We start from the raw sequence: 16,668 nt of genomic DNA, 5'->3' as shown, positions 1-16,668 counted from the left end.
GTTTGACAGGTTTAATGAGACAGCTCTTCCATGATTTACTTTGAAATTCTCTACTAACTGAGGTTGAGCATCTTTTCATAGATTAGCCACATAGGCCTCCTTCTATAAACTGTTTATTCATACCCTTTAGCACATTTCTCTACTGAATACATTTTCTTATTAATTTGCAAAAAAATCCAATCCATGTATATTCTTGATATGAATCCTTTGTTTTATAAACTCCAAATATTTTCTCACAATCTATTACCTTATTTGCAGCTAATATGACAATGGAATCATACTGGACAAACCATTAGAATTAAGGGATAAGGGATTTCAGTAAGGTTGCTGGGTGTTAACTGTCAACATAAAAATAGCATTCCTACAGACAGATAACTCATAGCAGAAACAAAAACTAGTTTACCTAGGAATAAACTAATAAAAGAGGTATGAAACTAGGAGGGAGAAAACTATGAAACTTTATTGAGGGACATTAAAAACCCTAAATAAAACAGAGACAGTTCATATTCATAGATGAGATGAGTAAGGTTTTCAAACTGTTAATTCTCAAATTAATCTACAAATTCAAAGCAAGTCCAATAAAAATATTAAGTGTTTTCACTGAACCTGACACACTGATTATAGAATTCATAGGGAGGATGAAAAAGTCACAAAGAGCCAAGGCGAATTTGAAGAACAATGCAATTACCTCATCAGACATCAAGACTTACACAGCTATCCAGGGATGAAGACAATGTGGTACTGGCTCAGGAAACAGCCACTAACGAAACGAGGAGGGAACCCGGAAACTCAGCATGCACACACGGAGAACGAGGTGCTATGTGAGGCAAGGACAGGCTCACCCAAGAAGAGAATAGTCACTCTCTTTTGGTTCTAGCACAGTGTCAGTGAAAAATTTCAAAAGCCATCAAAAAAGTGAGAAAATAGTTGAAAACTGGGTTATGGTTTGCCCAAACACTGGGCATTCAGTCCCATCTGGAGGTTTCCCAAGCTTCTTAGAAGCAAACTCATGGAATTCTAAGAAAGGGCAGAGCAAACACCCCAGCTGATAACTTATAGGAGACTCAACACATGTATTTTGGTACTTCTTCTAATTTAAGGCTCCCTAGGTTGATGGCGGATTCTGTTCTCAGAAATGGTGAGAAGTGAGTGTCATGGTTTGGAATTTATGAAATATAGTATTAGCAAAGAGGGCCTCTATGGAGACTGCTCATATAACATACTTGGAGTGGGGAGATAGATATGTTGGAAATATTATACCCTTGACCTCTTTTCCCCAAGGCACCATCTGTCAGCATGCTGCATATCCTTGCTCTGGGATAGAGAAGAGCAACTGAAGTTTACCCAGACAGAAGCTTCCTTGTACCAACAAAATCCTAGTCAACTATTCTAGAAAGACTGGGAAAAAAGAAATCAACTTAAAGCATTTCTTTAAAAGTTAATGATAAAAATGTAACCATGGAAACAAATTATCCCCACACAACCTATATTTTTAAGTAATTTATTCCAATAGAAATATTTCAGAAAACTGTACTTAAATTCAAGTTAGCTTAAGCAAACACACTTAAGATCTCACACTCACATTTGCATATTAAACAGAAATCAAAAGTGAGAGAGGAACCAAGCTGCACGTCACTCCAGGAGGTCATAGTGCAAACGAGTACTTCATCTTTAGTACCTCAAGTTAACCGGGATGAAGGAGAGTAAAAATGGCTTGTGTTTTCCTGTATATTATCATTATTGGATATTCATCCCCACAGATGCCTTTATCTCCTTTAGATTACACTGTGAATGAGCTCCCCATCCCCTCCCCACACATACATACTTCAGTCAGCTGTAAAACAATGGATCTGTCGATAATCAAGGTATAGAAACTCTTGAGTCTGGTGACTTTTATCAGCTACTCTGTCAGATTTAGTAAGTCAATAATTATTGGACTATCTTCTGTGAATAGTTTTAATAGGTGATATCTTCATGGGAAAATTGATATTTGTTACCTGGTATCTAAAGCATAGCTAATTATGAAACTTTCTACTTGTCTATTAAAAAAAAAAAAAAAAAAAGCTCAATCCCAAAGCATTCCTTTCATTATGTATTCCTTTAATCCCATCACCACTTTGCAGTCCAAATGACTAGAATCAAACTTTAAATCCTACTAATAACCTTCAAGGACCAGTTAATCCCTTCATTTGGCTTTAAAGACTAAATTTACTTGCCTCCTCTGAACACACCAGCCCTTTACAAAATGTGAAGAGAGCATTTTGACTCTGTTGAACAACAGTATCTCCAGATCTCAGAGAAGCAAAATGCTTCCACACTTTGTTTTCACTGAGAAAGCTAGCTTAGTCTCTCAACTTCTCTTTAATTTATACCTTGTCATTGTTTTCACTCTCCTGACAGTATCTTCAAGTTAACACTAACCGGTAGGTGAAGCGACCGCTTATTGTTCTGAGTCCTGTTTAATTGTAAGAATGTACTGAACTAAATCTCACTTCTGGGCAAAGGAACTCTCATTTCAGGATTTTAGTAGCTTTTATAGAACCCAAACAAATCTTTCTGGCTGTACTGTATTCTTTTAAGGATTTTCTGAAAGGACTGATAATTGAATCTATGCTCAAAACAATTTCAACAACACAAAATAAAAATAAACTCAGCTGGATGGATGTTCTTCAAAGTTGCTCTTAGGCGTGTTCATCTAAAGGCTGACTTAGAGGGTTTATTTTTAATCTTCTCCCCTGGAAGGAGAGGAGCAGGGAAGGAGCTTGTCTGAAAAGACTCAAAGCCAAGGAGGAATGCGATAATAACCCAGAGCGATCCGCACGCATTTTCTTAGACTTGCTGTGAGCAAGAGTAAGCTGGTGGAGAGAGGAATAGCACACACTCCTGAAATAAGAGGAGTAAGAAGCCAAATGATTATTGTCACACTCGATGCCCTAAAGTTGGTCTTCAAATTGATAAGGCACTGAGCAAATTTTCCCCGCACTACAACTGGAGATACCAGTGTAATGAAATAGCTTTCAGAAAGCTTAAAAGTTTGCTCACACAGATCTCTTTTGTTAGAATCCTCTAAATAGGGGGAAAAAAAATAAAACAAGTCACCTTAGACACAAGCCATTTTTAAGGAAGCAAAACCAAAAAAGGTTAACTTCACACAGAAAATTGTTATCATCAATGTGTTAAATAACAATGTTTGTTACAAGAAAAGAGAATACTACTCTGGCTGTAAAATTATAAATTTACTATGCCTGAAAGAAATAATATAAAAGAAGAGAGACAGAAAATAAAAGCAAACCCTAAAAGACCACTGAAGAAGTCAGACATACCTCACCACTTGCTTTGTATCACCTATCACGCACCAGCAGTACTACTGTTCCACTAGGACACAGTCAAATTCATTTTCATTTTCAAAAAGGGATCCAATTATTTCAAAAGCCTTTGAGGCAGATGATTTTTGAAAAAACTGATATTATCCTCTGTTAACAATACTGGTACCTCTTGTTTACAGCAAAAAAAAGATAATATGGTGGTTTAAAAGAACATTGAAAAGGACCATGTCTCAGAAAATAGGAACGAAATCAAGAGTGGATAGTTAATGGGTTAAATCTACTATTATTGACTTTTAAACTAATACCAAGTCCTGTAGTTTTGTTTTTAGCAGTAAAGTCATCTATAACTACAGATTTAACCTAAAAAAAAAAAAAAAAAAGACTTCTGCTCAAATCATTTGGCCAAGTGAATTCTAGTAATCCTAAGAGAGCAATAGGCCAGGCTGCTCTTGGCGGGCCCTGGTTTCAACTAACATACAAGGTGTATACACTAGAGACTGTAAACATTTTTCCCTTCTGTAACAGTGCACATTGGGCTCCTTTATAAACCTTCTAGAAGAGGAATAAAGCCACTTACAGAAACTCTGCAGCTACAAACACCCTAAGTTCCTGACATACAGAAAGATACAATACCAAAACAGTCCATACAGAAGGTAGCACAACAGTCATATGGCATTTTTCGCACAGGAAAACATTTATCATTGAAGCATATGCCTGGGGAGGAAAAAAAATACTCAGACTCAAATTGTTTGGATCCCTTTTCGTAATGTTTACACAAATAATATTTACACAGTGAAGAAAATGTAATAGGAAGGTGTGTTTGATTGGTTCTTTTAATTTTTATAGTTTGGAGGTTGTATTAAAAATAATGTCTCTGAAAAAAATAAGTAGAACTCACACACAGAGGGGGCATGAGACCAAAATCAGAGCTCCTCAAGGTCATCATACAGTGATTTTTATAGCTGCATTTTAAAAACCGTTAGAGGTTACTTTTGCATGAAAAATAAGCTTCCATGTTCAAACAGTTAAATGAGATGTGCCTCAAATTGTATTTTGGTTGGTATTATACTGCTGCACCAGGCTGGATAATATACCAATCATTATGCTTATCAAAAACTAGCTTAAATTTAAATTATAATGGAATTTCCAATGAGTTTTTCTTGACTCAGAGAGAAAAAAATGGGCTTAATATTGGTGAAAATTTCAAGCTTGTGAGGTGCTAGTTTACAAATTTATTAAGGGTAGGCCTAGTAAGAGGAGAAAAATTTCATCTTCTCACTAACACGATGCCTAAATATTTAATATTGTAGTATTTATTTTTGCCTGCATTATTATTAGGTCTCATTTGGTGAATTATAAGATCAAAAATTCACCCACACTATTTTAATTCACTTCTCCCACTGGAATTCTCTTTGCTTCAAATGCTAAAGTAGCCTTAAAAAGCAATGAGCAAGCTTTTGAATGGACAAATCTGAAGACAAGAAAACAATGGTGACTTCCGCTGCACAGTTCAGAGTTTCCATCAGTCAGAGGCCACAAATCTATGTGTGGTCTAGTCACCAAATCTGAACACTGTTCTCACTCTGCACAAGCAGCCTTGTGTTTAGCGCTGAAAATATCAAACACGTCTTCCACTTGAGCTCTCTCTTTGGCAAAACTGTGCTGTCAGGCTCTGACTTCCAGCTGCCCATCTTCAGCAATATGGTTAGCCTACCACTTAGTCTACTTTAGCTTATTTATGACAAACAGACAAGATAATAAAAAATCCACAGGGTTCTCATCCACAATGTGTTTTAAAAGCACATACACTGTTAAAAACACTTATTTCTGAAGAGAAACAAACAAGTTAAGAAAATTAAAACAAAAGTCAGATGTGCAAGGTCTCAGAGTAATACTGCTATGCTGGTTATGCAGAGGGGGTCTTCTCCATGCCCAGCGTGGGCTGTGCTGGGAGGTCTCAGCTATGTTCTTGCCCTCTCCAGCTCATGTCATTTCCCACAAAACCAGAAATAGTGGTATTTCTAACTGTACTATGTGAGAAAAATATTTGAACTCTTAATATACTTTTCAAACAGAAAACAAAATTTAAAAATTTAGCAATCTGAGAAAGCTCTTCTACTTTCCAAATGGATATACTTTTAGTTAATTATTCTAACAAGCAATATTTTCTATGTAAGTTTCATGGATTCAAGGATGAAATACTTATGATTAAAAAGGAAAAAGATAAAATTCCCCTAGAATACAATCTGAAAGTTTTTATGTGAGGCCCAAAGTAATAGAAATCTATTAGAAGTTATCAGTCAAAAAGCACTTCTTACTCTGGGCCATAGGCGAAATTCATGCTGCCTCACGAGTTTATAACAGCCAACACACAGCCTTTGTTCAAGTGCCCTTTTTTTTTTTTTTTGGTTAAAACTCTAAGGCATTTCACCTTCAAACTTTTTTTTCCTCCTTTTTTTAAACTCAACATTTATTTTGGAAGTTAAATGCATTATTGCATAAAAGAGCTCTCACAAAACTCTCTTGATCAACTATTAACAAAATATGGTTTCATGGTAAGGACCTATTAGTAAATTTTGAGAAAAATGTTTGTGATAAAGGAAAGTTAAGTAGGAAGGAAAGTTTTGATACTCAAAATTTCCAGCCTCTCTTTCACCTTTTTCCCTTTGAAAATTATTCTGTATCCCTTATAATAAAATACATACATGCATACAAACACATGTAGATTCTCTTTTAAACAAATGTGATCCTGAATCTCATATTGAACAAAAATAATGAAAACAATTAAAAAAAAAAAACAAAAAAAACTGGCATTGTGCACATTTAACACTGTAAAAGAAAATATCCTAATAAAATATTGATCCATCACCCTTGATGACAAAAATCACCTGTGAGTGAAAGAAGGGATAATCCACTTAAACCTGAAAACTGTAGTTACTGTAAAATCTTCTTAGAAAAGTTTAGGTTGGGATTACAGTTCTCTACTAAGCAGATATGTGGTCCAACAATGAATTCATATAGAAGGCCAAACTTTAAACCCAGTTAAAAACAACCATGTTTTCTGGAGCCCACTTGAAAAAAGTGTCTGGCATGTGAACACTCAGCCTTTATACCTCCAGCAGGAAATAATGTACCCCATACAGTACTAAATTTCAGAAGTTTAGTGTTTAAAAAAAAAAATCTCCCCTATCCAAAACAAAACAACCCCCCACCCCACCCCAGTCCCAAACAAACCCCAACAACTCACATTATTAACATTTCTAATTCCTACACTCTTGCTGTGAGAAAGCGCGTTGAGGCCGCTGACTCATGGAAGCTTAAGCAAACCTTTTGGCGAGGCGGCTGGTAGAACCTTACTAAGCTGAAACATCTTCACACTTCAGTTCAAAACCAGCTCCTGATGTCACCCATAAGAAATATGTTTTTCCTTTTAAAGTGTATCTAAAAAAAGGCGATTCCCCCCTCCAAAATTAGTACAAAGTTAAAAGAAATGCAAAGTAGCTACGATCTATTCCAAGCACAGCACCGCCAGGAGATTCACACGCACTGTTTGGTGTTTCGTGGTGGTTTTCCTTTCATTCTATTAAGGCAGTGGTTTCCACAGGTCAGTTCAGAGATAAGAAGCATGGTCCATGGCAGTTTGTTTTACAGCTCTGATGTGTTCCCTGGGAATATCTCACTTCGTTCCCTGAAATTAGTGCTTTTTTGGTTCAGGACTTCAGAGGCTGAGACGGAGCCTCTGGGCTCTGCCTGGCACAGGATTGGTTTGTAGCTGGCACTCTTTCATCAGGTCCTCGCTTTCACTTAGGGTAACAGTTCACCTTGTTCTTTATCATGTTTTTACTCAAAAGTCATCAAGTTTGTAGGAACCTAAAAAATATAAGCATTACAAACTGATAGTATTTGAAAGGTGTTCTTCAAAGTACTATTTCTTATCTTCCCTTGTCATTTTAACTAAGCCCAAAGGAATTTGATAGAAGGTATTGTAATTGTTCATGAATAATGGATAAAATATACTAGAACATTTTTAGAGAAAAACCACTGAGATAAGTTAATACCCTTTCCAGTAAATTGAAATCTGGATGGCAAAATGGGCAGAGACAATACCTTTCTTGTCTAACACAGGGGAGCTCAGTAGACATTTGCTGAGTGAATAAGTGAATGAGTGAGGAAAGAGTAAGTATGGCCTTAGTAGGTGTGAGATTCCAGACACACCTGTCATCATTAATTTTCTCATTATACGTATTATAATGAATTCCTACATGCAAATTTTAAAATCAGCATAATTTTATAACAGACATTACTAAGAATTTCTTTGTCATCATGAAATGAGTATAAAAGAATAAAACTCATCACTAGATAAATTCTAATCTGACACTTTGTGACTCTGAAAAATCTACAGGCTATAATAACAGTTGGCTGCTAATAGACTGGATCAAATTTAATTCAATTTCAAATCTAAAATTCAACAATAATTCTTAGAAATATAAATATATTTTGTTTTTAAAAATTAGTTGATGGGTCATCTAGTTAAGGACTAAAGAGGGTTTTGCCATGTTAAAAAAAATGCTCTTAACTTTTACTACCAGTTTTCCAAAGCTGTGCTGGTAGAGATATTTATGTATCAGTAGTCATTGCTGTGTCCTTTAGAAGAGTTTAACAGTTCTCCCTCTCTTTTCTTAGTTGTGGCATGCAGATGCTTAGCTGAGGCATATGGGATCTGGTTCCCTGACTAGGGTTAGAACCAGGTCCCCTGCACTGGGAGCATGGAGTCTTAACCACTGGCCCACCAGGGAAGTTAAAAAGAGGGTAACAGTTCTTTAACAACCTTTTCCTGAAAACCTAGGACACTAAAAAAAAAGATTAATCTCTTACACATGTCAGCTTCTGAATGAAAAATCATTTGATGATGTAATCATAAGTGAATTATAAATAAAATACAGTATGAACAGACGAGTACTTAAAGTATAAATTCTCAGGTCTGGTTATAAGAAATCCATATTTAAATAAGGTAAAATTTTCATTTCCTCCTAAGTTGCCTGATGATGGTTTAAGATGTTGTATTTGAGTTACAGTCTTCTACTAAGTTTTCAAATTTCATGGCTTCAATTTATAAATTTGCTACTTCTCTCATTCTTCTAAGTATAGCAACAAACAAACTGAAAAAACAAAACAAAACCATTTATACACATCTGGTTAACTTTTTCAGCATGAAGATCCACTAATACAGTAAAAGAAACTGAATCTCTATGCTGGTATGCATACACTCTCTAGATTAACCTTGAAATCTTCAGATTAAAAAAAATGATACAATACTTTAAGGCCACATTTAAAGAAAATGTATGCATGCAACTGAATCCTCAAGAACTTGGTTTAGGCAAAAGAAGGTCTGTTTCCTTCATCCTGTCCCAGACACTAATTTGACAAGGGTAAGGATATGATTTTTGCTTTATTATTTTTAAAACAAAAATTATAAGAGAACAAAGCCCATTCCAACAATATTTAAGAAGAACGCATCTACAGAATGAAGACAGACTTTGTGTCTTAGGTCCACCATTTTTTAATTTTGTTTGTTTGTTTTACTTTTTTTATTTGTTTGACCTTGTCGAGGTCATTTATTAGCATTTTTAAGCCTTACTTTCTTCCTATACCAAAAAAGCGGTTATAACTTAGGTACTGATAGCACATGGTAAAAAACACATTTATAAGCTTTATAAACTTCTACAATGTATTATATAATTCAAAATTAGCTACTGATAATATTTACCATATACTTCTGTATTTCAGTACCTACAGGCAATAAACTTTTCAACTAAAAACTGGCCAAAAAGAGTGTAAAAACTTTTAACTCCAGTTATATTTATGTCTGCCCTCCCAATTCATTGTTCAACTTTAAATCAGCAGCAGGATTTGGGGAACACAGCACTATGGATTCATTCCTCTTTGCAGCCCAGTTCCCATCATAGACCTCTGTGGGTTAGGCCATCTTTGTTTCAGTGAAATAAAAACAAGGAAAAAGTCCAAATCGTTTTGGGTTTCACTGCAAGCATAGGAACCCACATAAAATTGTCAACAGAACAAATAGAGATGCATCAGAATAATTGTTGGCAAGGTACCATCAAAATTTTAACCTCTGAAGCTACGTTTCCTTGCCTCTCATTCCCATTCTTCTGACACAGGCTACACCTCCCTATTTTGAACACCTTAAAGCTTGTTTCACCTTCAGGGTCTTTGCACTTCCCTTCCTTTCACCAGAACTCTGCTCTCCCTTATCTTCACGTGGCTCTTCCCTCCTGTCATTCACGTCACTGTCATCTCCTTAGGGACACCTCTGCTGTTCACTCTTAATTTATTTAAAGTTGACTTTACTCCCATCCCTTCATATCACCTAATTCTATTTTGCTGCCTTCATAGAGTTTTTACTTTTTGAAATGCTGTTATTTGTTCACTTGTTTATTGTCCATCTCCCTCACTAAAATGTGGACCTCATGTCTTGCTGACTGTGGTCAACAAAAAAAGAACATAAACAACATAGTTTTTCTACTTCATTCCAAAAATCAGTCCACATACTTCTCTTTCCAGCTCTTTTAAATACATTCCCAGTTTATGGACTCTTCTGAGGATGAAGAGAAATGCTCACCTGTTGTTTGTTGCTTTGGCAGGCTGCACTCAAATGCTTGAACCACAGCATTGCATTCATCCTACTGCCTGCTTGAAACTTGTACGAATTTCCTAAAATTATTAAAAACAAGGGGAAAACAACAAAAATTGATGAGAGTCTCAGTCTCAGTTTATTTCTCTATCACCTGATTTTCCAATACAGAGTTCCATATGCTACATTCACAAGCTATAATTTATTCAGAAAGTCACTGCTTTGCTATTCATCAATTGGAAGAGAAGTATTTTGTTTTCTTACATGATCTTTAAGTATACCTAAATAAAACAATTGTTTGGCTTCTCTACATTTGTATGCATGGATGAGAGTACAGAATATCAGTTCTCAGCACTATTTAGATGACCTAAATACTAGGAGATGCTAAGACTAAATTTTTATAGGCCAAAATGTTCTAACATGTTTAACACTTAAACATTAGCTATTTAATGTGATTAAGGATTAATCAGCTAACATCAATATAACCTATGCTTTTAGTTTTTACTTACATTTGTCAAAATTATTAGAGAAGTTCCTAGGTCTAATAAGGGTTTATGTGAAAAATCTGAGAAAGCACCTTTTTCTCTTTTAGAAAATTAGAAATTCATTTTTTCATTTGTGACGTATATATTTAGACCTTGAAAGTGAAAGTGATAGTCATTCAGTCTCATACGACTCTGTGACCCCAAGGACCGTAGCCTGCCAGGCTCCTCTGTCCATGGAATTCTCCAGGTAAGAATACTGGAGTGGGTTGCTATTCCCTTTCTCCAGGGGATCTTCTTGATCCAGGGATCAAACCTGGGTCTCCTGCATTGGTAGGCAGATTCTTTACCATCTAAGTTACTAGGAAAGACCATTTAGACCTTATGTTGACTAATAAAAAACTGATACACGATAAGAGTATTTTTATACATTTATATGTACTAAGGTAATAAACTGAGAAAAGAAGGGATTCATGTAGTATAGGCTGCCCTAAGTTAAGCTTAGTTCTCCTTCTCACTGACCTGAGTTGTTCTTATTTCCCAGTTCTTACTGACTTCTACTCTTTCCTTTATAACTGCATCCAGTGATTCAGGAGCCTCATCTCATCTATATGTAGGCTTTATTCAGCTCTTCTTTGAGATTTTAACAATCAAAGACTTATTCATTTTCAGAAGCAAAAGTTCTCTTCACCATATGTTTAATTATTCAAATAACATTTTTTGCTTGTTGAACCCAGATCAAACATCAGATCAACCTAAATAACAGGCATATCTGACAAGCTGGCCACAGGGGCCATTTATCTACTCTTCTTCCTGAAAAAGGCTGTCAGTATAGATTTCATAAAAACCTTGTACTCAGAAGTAGTTCTATCAAGTACACTAAGGAATCAACGATTCCCTTGGAGAAGGAAGTGGCTACTCACTCCACTATTCTTGCAGGAGAATTTCATGGACAGAGGAGCCTGGCAGGCTATAGTCTACGGGGTTGTTGCAGACAGTCGGACATGACTGAGTGACTAATACACACAAGGAATCAAAGGAAAACAAAGAATTTGTTAACTAAATCCTATGAAAATTATCTCCTTTTAAAATGTACTTTTATAAATAATGAATGTCTTTGGGATTGGCAGGGTGGAGGCTGAATTCAGAATGTTGAGTAGAAACACCTTACTCTGTAAATCAGTCTATTTCACCTCAAAATGTGACATCTTGCTGTTATTTTTTATGCATGTTTTCTTAAATTTTTACTCTAAATACCACAATATCCTAAAAGCAGCATATCTGTTGATATACATTCTAAAGAAACAGAAGTCAAGAATATAACTTTATAGTCAATAAAAGGTAATACAGTATCATTTTAGTAGTGAGTTGCCGAAGTGGAAGGTTCTGGGCAGATGCGAAATGATTTCCTTTCTGGCTTCCTCTGTGGTGCTCATCAATGGCTGGCAGATGTTATAAAGCAAGAGCTACAATCATGTGAGGATCTGTTCTGATGATCACTGAGGTCCCCACGACACACACAAGCAGGGTAAGGAGACACACGACCTGATTCTACACGGCCCACCCTCCAGCCTCTCTCGTGCATTCTAAAAACTCCTGTGGTTAACAGCCAATAATGTTACTCATAAATGTCTCTACATATTATACAGTTAAGTCACTTCAGTTGTGTCCAACTCTGTGCGACCCCACAGACGGCAGCCCACCAGGCTCCTCCATCCCTGGGATTCTCCAGGCAAAAATACTGGAGTGGGTTGCCATTTCCTTCTCCAACGCATGCATGCATGCTAAGTTGCTTCAGTCCGACTCTATGCGACCCTATGGACAGCAGCCCACCAGGCTCCTCTGTCCACAGGATTCTCTAGGCAAGAATACTGGAGTGGGTTGCCATTTCCTTCTCCACTACATATTATAACCAAAGAATTATAATTAAAATTATACTTATATGGAAAGTGGTTTGAGTCAAATAACCAATTAATTTAATTAAAAATATGGAACACAAACCATTTAAAGGAAAACTTTTGCCACATTCAGAATTTAACAATAACAATTTATTCAAGATATAAATGAAGGGGTATTGCATATTGTAAATCTGAGATTTTAAAGTAACAGTGTTTTATAGATTCTCAAATTCCCTCTTTCTTTTCTTGATTATTAGCTCTTCAAGCTTATTCCCATGTAGCAAAGAAAATAAGCTTATTAAAGAAGCAATTAATAGATACTGATATCTAAAAATATTGGCATAATTAGTATACATCACATGACAGAAATATTTCCTAAGAGGTGGAACAATATAAGCAATGCCCCCAGTTGAGTATTCCAGTTAAACTAAAATTTGGGTTATCTAAAGTTGTATAGTAACCCCTAGTTATTTCAATGATTCACCTTTCTCAGAGTCAGTAAGCAAGAAGAGATCCGGATGTTCTGGGTCATCAGCCATCATCACCATCCATCCTACTACAGACACGTTCTTATTTGATGTTGATTTAAACTGAGAGACAAAAAAAAAAAAAATAAAAACACAAAATTTATGGCTTATCCTAAGTAAAAACTTATTGTTAAAAAGTGTATTTTCAGTTTCTCCTAGGGAGAGACAAGATTTCCTGCTGGTTGGCTCTGCTCCAGCCTCTTACTACTAAATTCCATGTAGGCATGCCCTCTTCAGATCATCTCCTACTTTCCAGATCTTTCCCAGCTTCAACTCTTTATCAAAAGTTTAACTGTCGGGCTTCCCTGGTGGCTCAGGGGTAAAGAATCCACCTGTCGAGGCAGGAGACACAGGTTCCATCCCTGATTCAGGAAGATTCCACATGCTGTGAAGCAACTAAGCCTGTGTGCTACAACTATTGAGCCTGTATTCTGGAGCCCGGGAGCCACAACTCAAATATTATCAACTCAGTTGATGTAAAATAAAAGCATTTGTTAGAATATAATGCATATTTGTGGTAGACTTGGAATTTATTTTTTTGTTTGTTTGGTAGATACTGTTACTGAATTAGGAAATTCCCTTCCAAGGAATTCAACAGTACCTACTAAACAAACAAAAGAAACAAACGACACTCCCCTCTTCCCCCAACCAACTAAAAAAAAAAAACAAAAAAAAAAAAAACAACAAAACAAAAAACCTGAACAAAGTATACAGGAAAGAAAAACACAAAATAAAATAAAACCCAAACTAAAATTCTGCAATATACGCTCAAGGGTAAAATGCATAAAACATTTCAAAGTCAGTTTCAAGACAAGGATGCCTACCATTGCTACTTTCATCCAATACTGAACTGGAAGACCTAGTCAGCATAATAAGAGAACAAAAAAGAAATAAAAGGTACAAGGATGAGGAAGAAATAAAACTGCCATCACTTGCAGACAGTATTATCCATTCAGTTCAGAAAATCCACCAAACTAATAAGAAAAATGAGCAAGGATGCTTGGAAAAGATCACTATAAAAGTCATCTGCAATTTTATACACTAGAACTATAAAAGTCACTTCTAAGAAAGGTACCTAGGAATATATGTAACAAAAGACATACAGGAAAGTCTAACAGTCAAAAGACATTCAAGAAGACCTAAATCAACAGAAAAATACCATGAGATGAAGAAAAAGGTTCAGTGTTGCAAAGATGTCAATTCACCCTTAATTGATCTACAGATTTAGTGTCATTTCAATAAAAAATTCGGGAGGGTTTTATGTGGAACTTGAGAAGCTGATTCCGAAATTTGTGTGTAAGACAAAGGATCAGAAGCAGCCAAGATGCTCCTGAAGAATGAGGCAGGACTTGCCTTGCTACACAACAAGACTTACAGATCTACAGTAACTGAGACTGTGAGTTACTAGGACAAGGAGAGGCTGACAGGGCAACGGAAGTCTGGAAAGCGATCTGTGAATCCTGATGCCAACTCAAACGACCAACACGGGCTCTGCAGACCAGCCAAGTAAGAACGGACTGTTCAACACATGGTGTCAGGAAAATAACCTCTCCAGGCAGATAAATAAAAATGAATGCCTATTTCATAACACATCTCACATATACCCTCCTCTGACTTCAAGTGGGTCAATGATTTTAAAGCAAACTGTAAAACTTTACTAGTAGAAAATACAGAACATTTTGAGGAACTCACGTTAGAGAAGGATTTAAAAAATATGACTCAGGAAGTATTAAGCATAAAAGATAAATTTTATTACTTTAAAACTAAGAACCATTCACTAAAAGATCACCAAGAGAGTGAAACAAAAACTGAACAAATTGGAAGATATTAGTAATACATAATTGCTAATAAGTATCCAGAATATATATAAGGAAATTTTTACCAATTAGTAAGAAAACAAATTATTCAATAAGCAAAATAATTTATCCAGGCATTTTATAGAAGAAACACAAATAGCTAGTAAACATGAAAAAAATTATTTCAAACATTAATAATCCGGGGTATATGCATTAAAATCACAAAGTATGGACTTCCCTGGTGATCCAGTGGTTAAGATTCTGCATTTGCAATGCAGGGGTCATGGGTCTGATCTTGGTCGGGGAACTAAGATCCTTATCATGGCTGATAAGGAAGAAGATGCTATCTGGGAAGACTTGGATGATTCTTCTTATGCTGGGTGGAGTCATATACGTGTTTATTTATTATTCTTTAAAATATACACGTATACAATATATCTTCTTCTGCATGTATATATTTCACAATTTTAAAGAAATGGTAAAAAGAAGGAACATATCACATTATTTTTAACAACATGGTTACAGCAAAAATGAAAGCCAAAGGAATTAGGAACTAGCTTTAATATGATGAAGAGGGCTTCCCTGGTGGCTCAGCAGTAAAGAATCGGCCTGCCAATGCAGGAGACACAGGTTCAATCCTTGGGTCAGGAAGATCCCTTGAAGAAGGAATAGACAGAGGAGCCTGGAGGGCTACAGTCTATGGGATTGCAAAACAGTTGGACACGATTTAGCAACAACAATGCTACGAAGAATCAAACTGGCAAAACATAGCTATCTGATAGTTTTATAGTTTATATCAAAGCATACAGCATGATTTTCTAATATCTTTTCTTAGACCCAAAAACCTCTGCATAAATTGCTTTTTTTCAGTAATAATAATAAAAACTCAAGCAATATAAGCCCATTCACAGAGTGCAAATGCCCTCGACCACCAGCTGAACCTCATCCTGCTCCCAGAATTTACCGTCCTTTGGGGTGTAGTCCTCTGGACCTTTCTGTCTGCATTACACCAAAGACTTCTTGTTGTTGTTGGTTTTCATATACAAATGGGGGTATACTTATACTCTGACTTGTGGTTTTTACCTATCATATTTCCTTAATAATAAGTATTTTCAGTGTTTGCAGACTGCTGATACTATAAATAGAACAGGAATATTCTTCTATAGATATCTTTGTGCACTAGCTTAATGATTTTCAAAGAACAGATTTTCAGATAAAGAATCACTGGTTATTATTAAGTTAAATGCTGAGTAGCACTGTCCACCACAAAAAGTACCAGTTTAAATTTCTGCCAGCTTTGGGTCATAGTCTGTTTCCCTACATCATGGCCAATGCTACATTATCAATCTTTAAAATTTCTGCCTAATGGTCAAAAAAAAGCATTTCTTTAATCTGCCTTTTTGATAGCTAGTGAGGTTCATCACCTTTTCATGTACATTAACCATTTATATTCACTTTCTATTTATCTCCCTATTTCATCTTTCCACTGTTGTTTTATCCTTACTGAGTTGCGGAAGGTCTTTACATATGTTACAGACTTCTTTTTCAGGTGTAGACTTTGTTTTTAACTTATCTAACAGTATTTATTCACTCATTACGATGCAGAGAGGTTCAAAGATATCTGCAAACTTTTAAAAGTTATAATGAATATACTTTCATTATAAATAGTTTTACAGTGAATGCTTTCATTTTAAAACATTAAGAAGTCATACTCCTCTCTTGTCTATTCCCAAGTCTGCTCTTTTCCTCACATGCAAAGAAAAAAAAAATTCATACTTTACAAAGCAATAAAACAGGTGTAGGTTTCCACATTTCTTCCTCCTGCATTTATTTACATATAGGAACACATATATTTTTATTAGTGACTTTTTTCCTCCTCCAGCTTTTAATTTTGAAAAAGTTCAAACTACTAAGAATGCTATAAGGATTACCCATATATCTACATTTTGCATTTGCTTGATCTCTTTGAACATTTAAATGTAAGCAT

At 35.6% G+C, this 16,668-nt stretch overlaps 1 protein-coding gene across 5 annotated transcripts in view; it reads right to left on the bottom strand.

Annotated features, from left to right (window-relative positions):
- Positions 1-440: 440 nt before the first annotated feature.
- RALGPS2 (Ral GEF with PH domain and SH3 binding motif 2) overlaps positions 441-16,668 on the bottom strand; it is a 167,074-nt gene continuing 150,846 nt past the window's right edge. For 4 of the 5 annotated variants that reach the window (XM_070768509.1, XM_019976324.2, XM_019976326.2 and 1 more), the window contains 3 exons: positions 12,843-12,948; positions 9,967-10,058; positions 441-7,196 (listed from right to left, as the gene is read on the bottom strand). In XM_070768509.1, coding sequence (XP_070624610.1) covers positions 7,167-7,196; positions 9,967-10,058; positions 12,843-12,948 — 228 coding nt within the window. In that variant the 3' untranslated portion in view covers positions 441-7,166. Of the gene's footprint in view, positions 7,197-9,966; positions 10,059-12,842; positions 12,949-13,581; positions 16,503-16,668 lie in introns of those variants that run through there. The other variant, XM_070768510.1, reaches the window with a different exon arrangement.

The sequence above is a fragment of the Bos indicus genome, chromosome 16, assembly GCF_029378745.1.
Source record: "Bos indicus isolate NIAB-ARS_2022 breed Sahiwal x Tharparkar chromosome 16, NIAB-ARS_B.indTharparkar_mat_pri_1.0, whole genome shotgun sequence".
Lineage (NCBI taxonomy): Eukaryota > Metazoa > Chordata > Mammalia > Artiodactyla > Bovidae > Bos > Bos indicus.
This window is presented reverse-complemented; position numbering and strand designations above follow the sequence as displayed.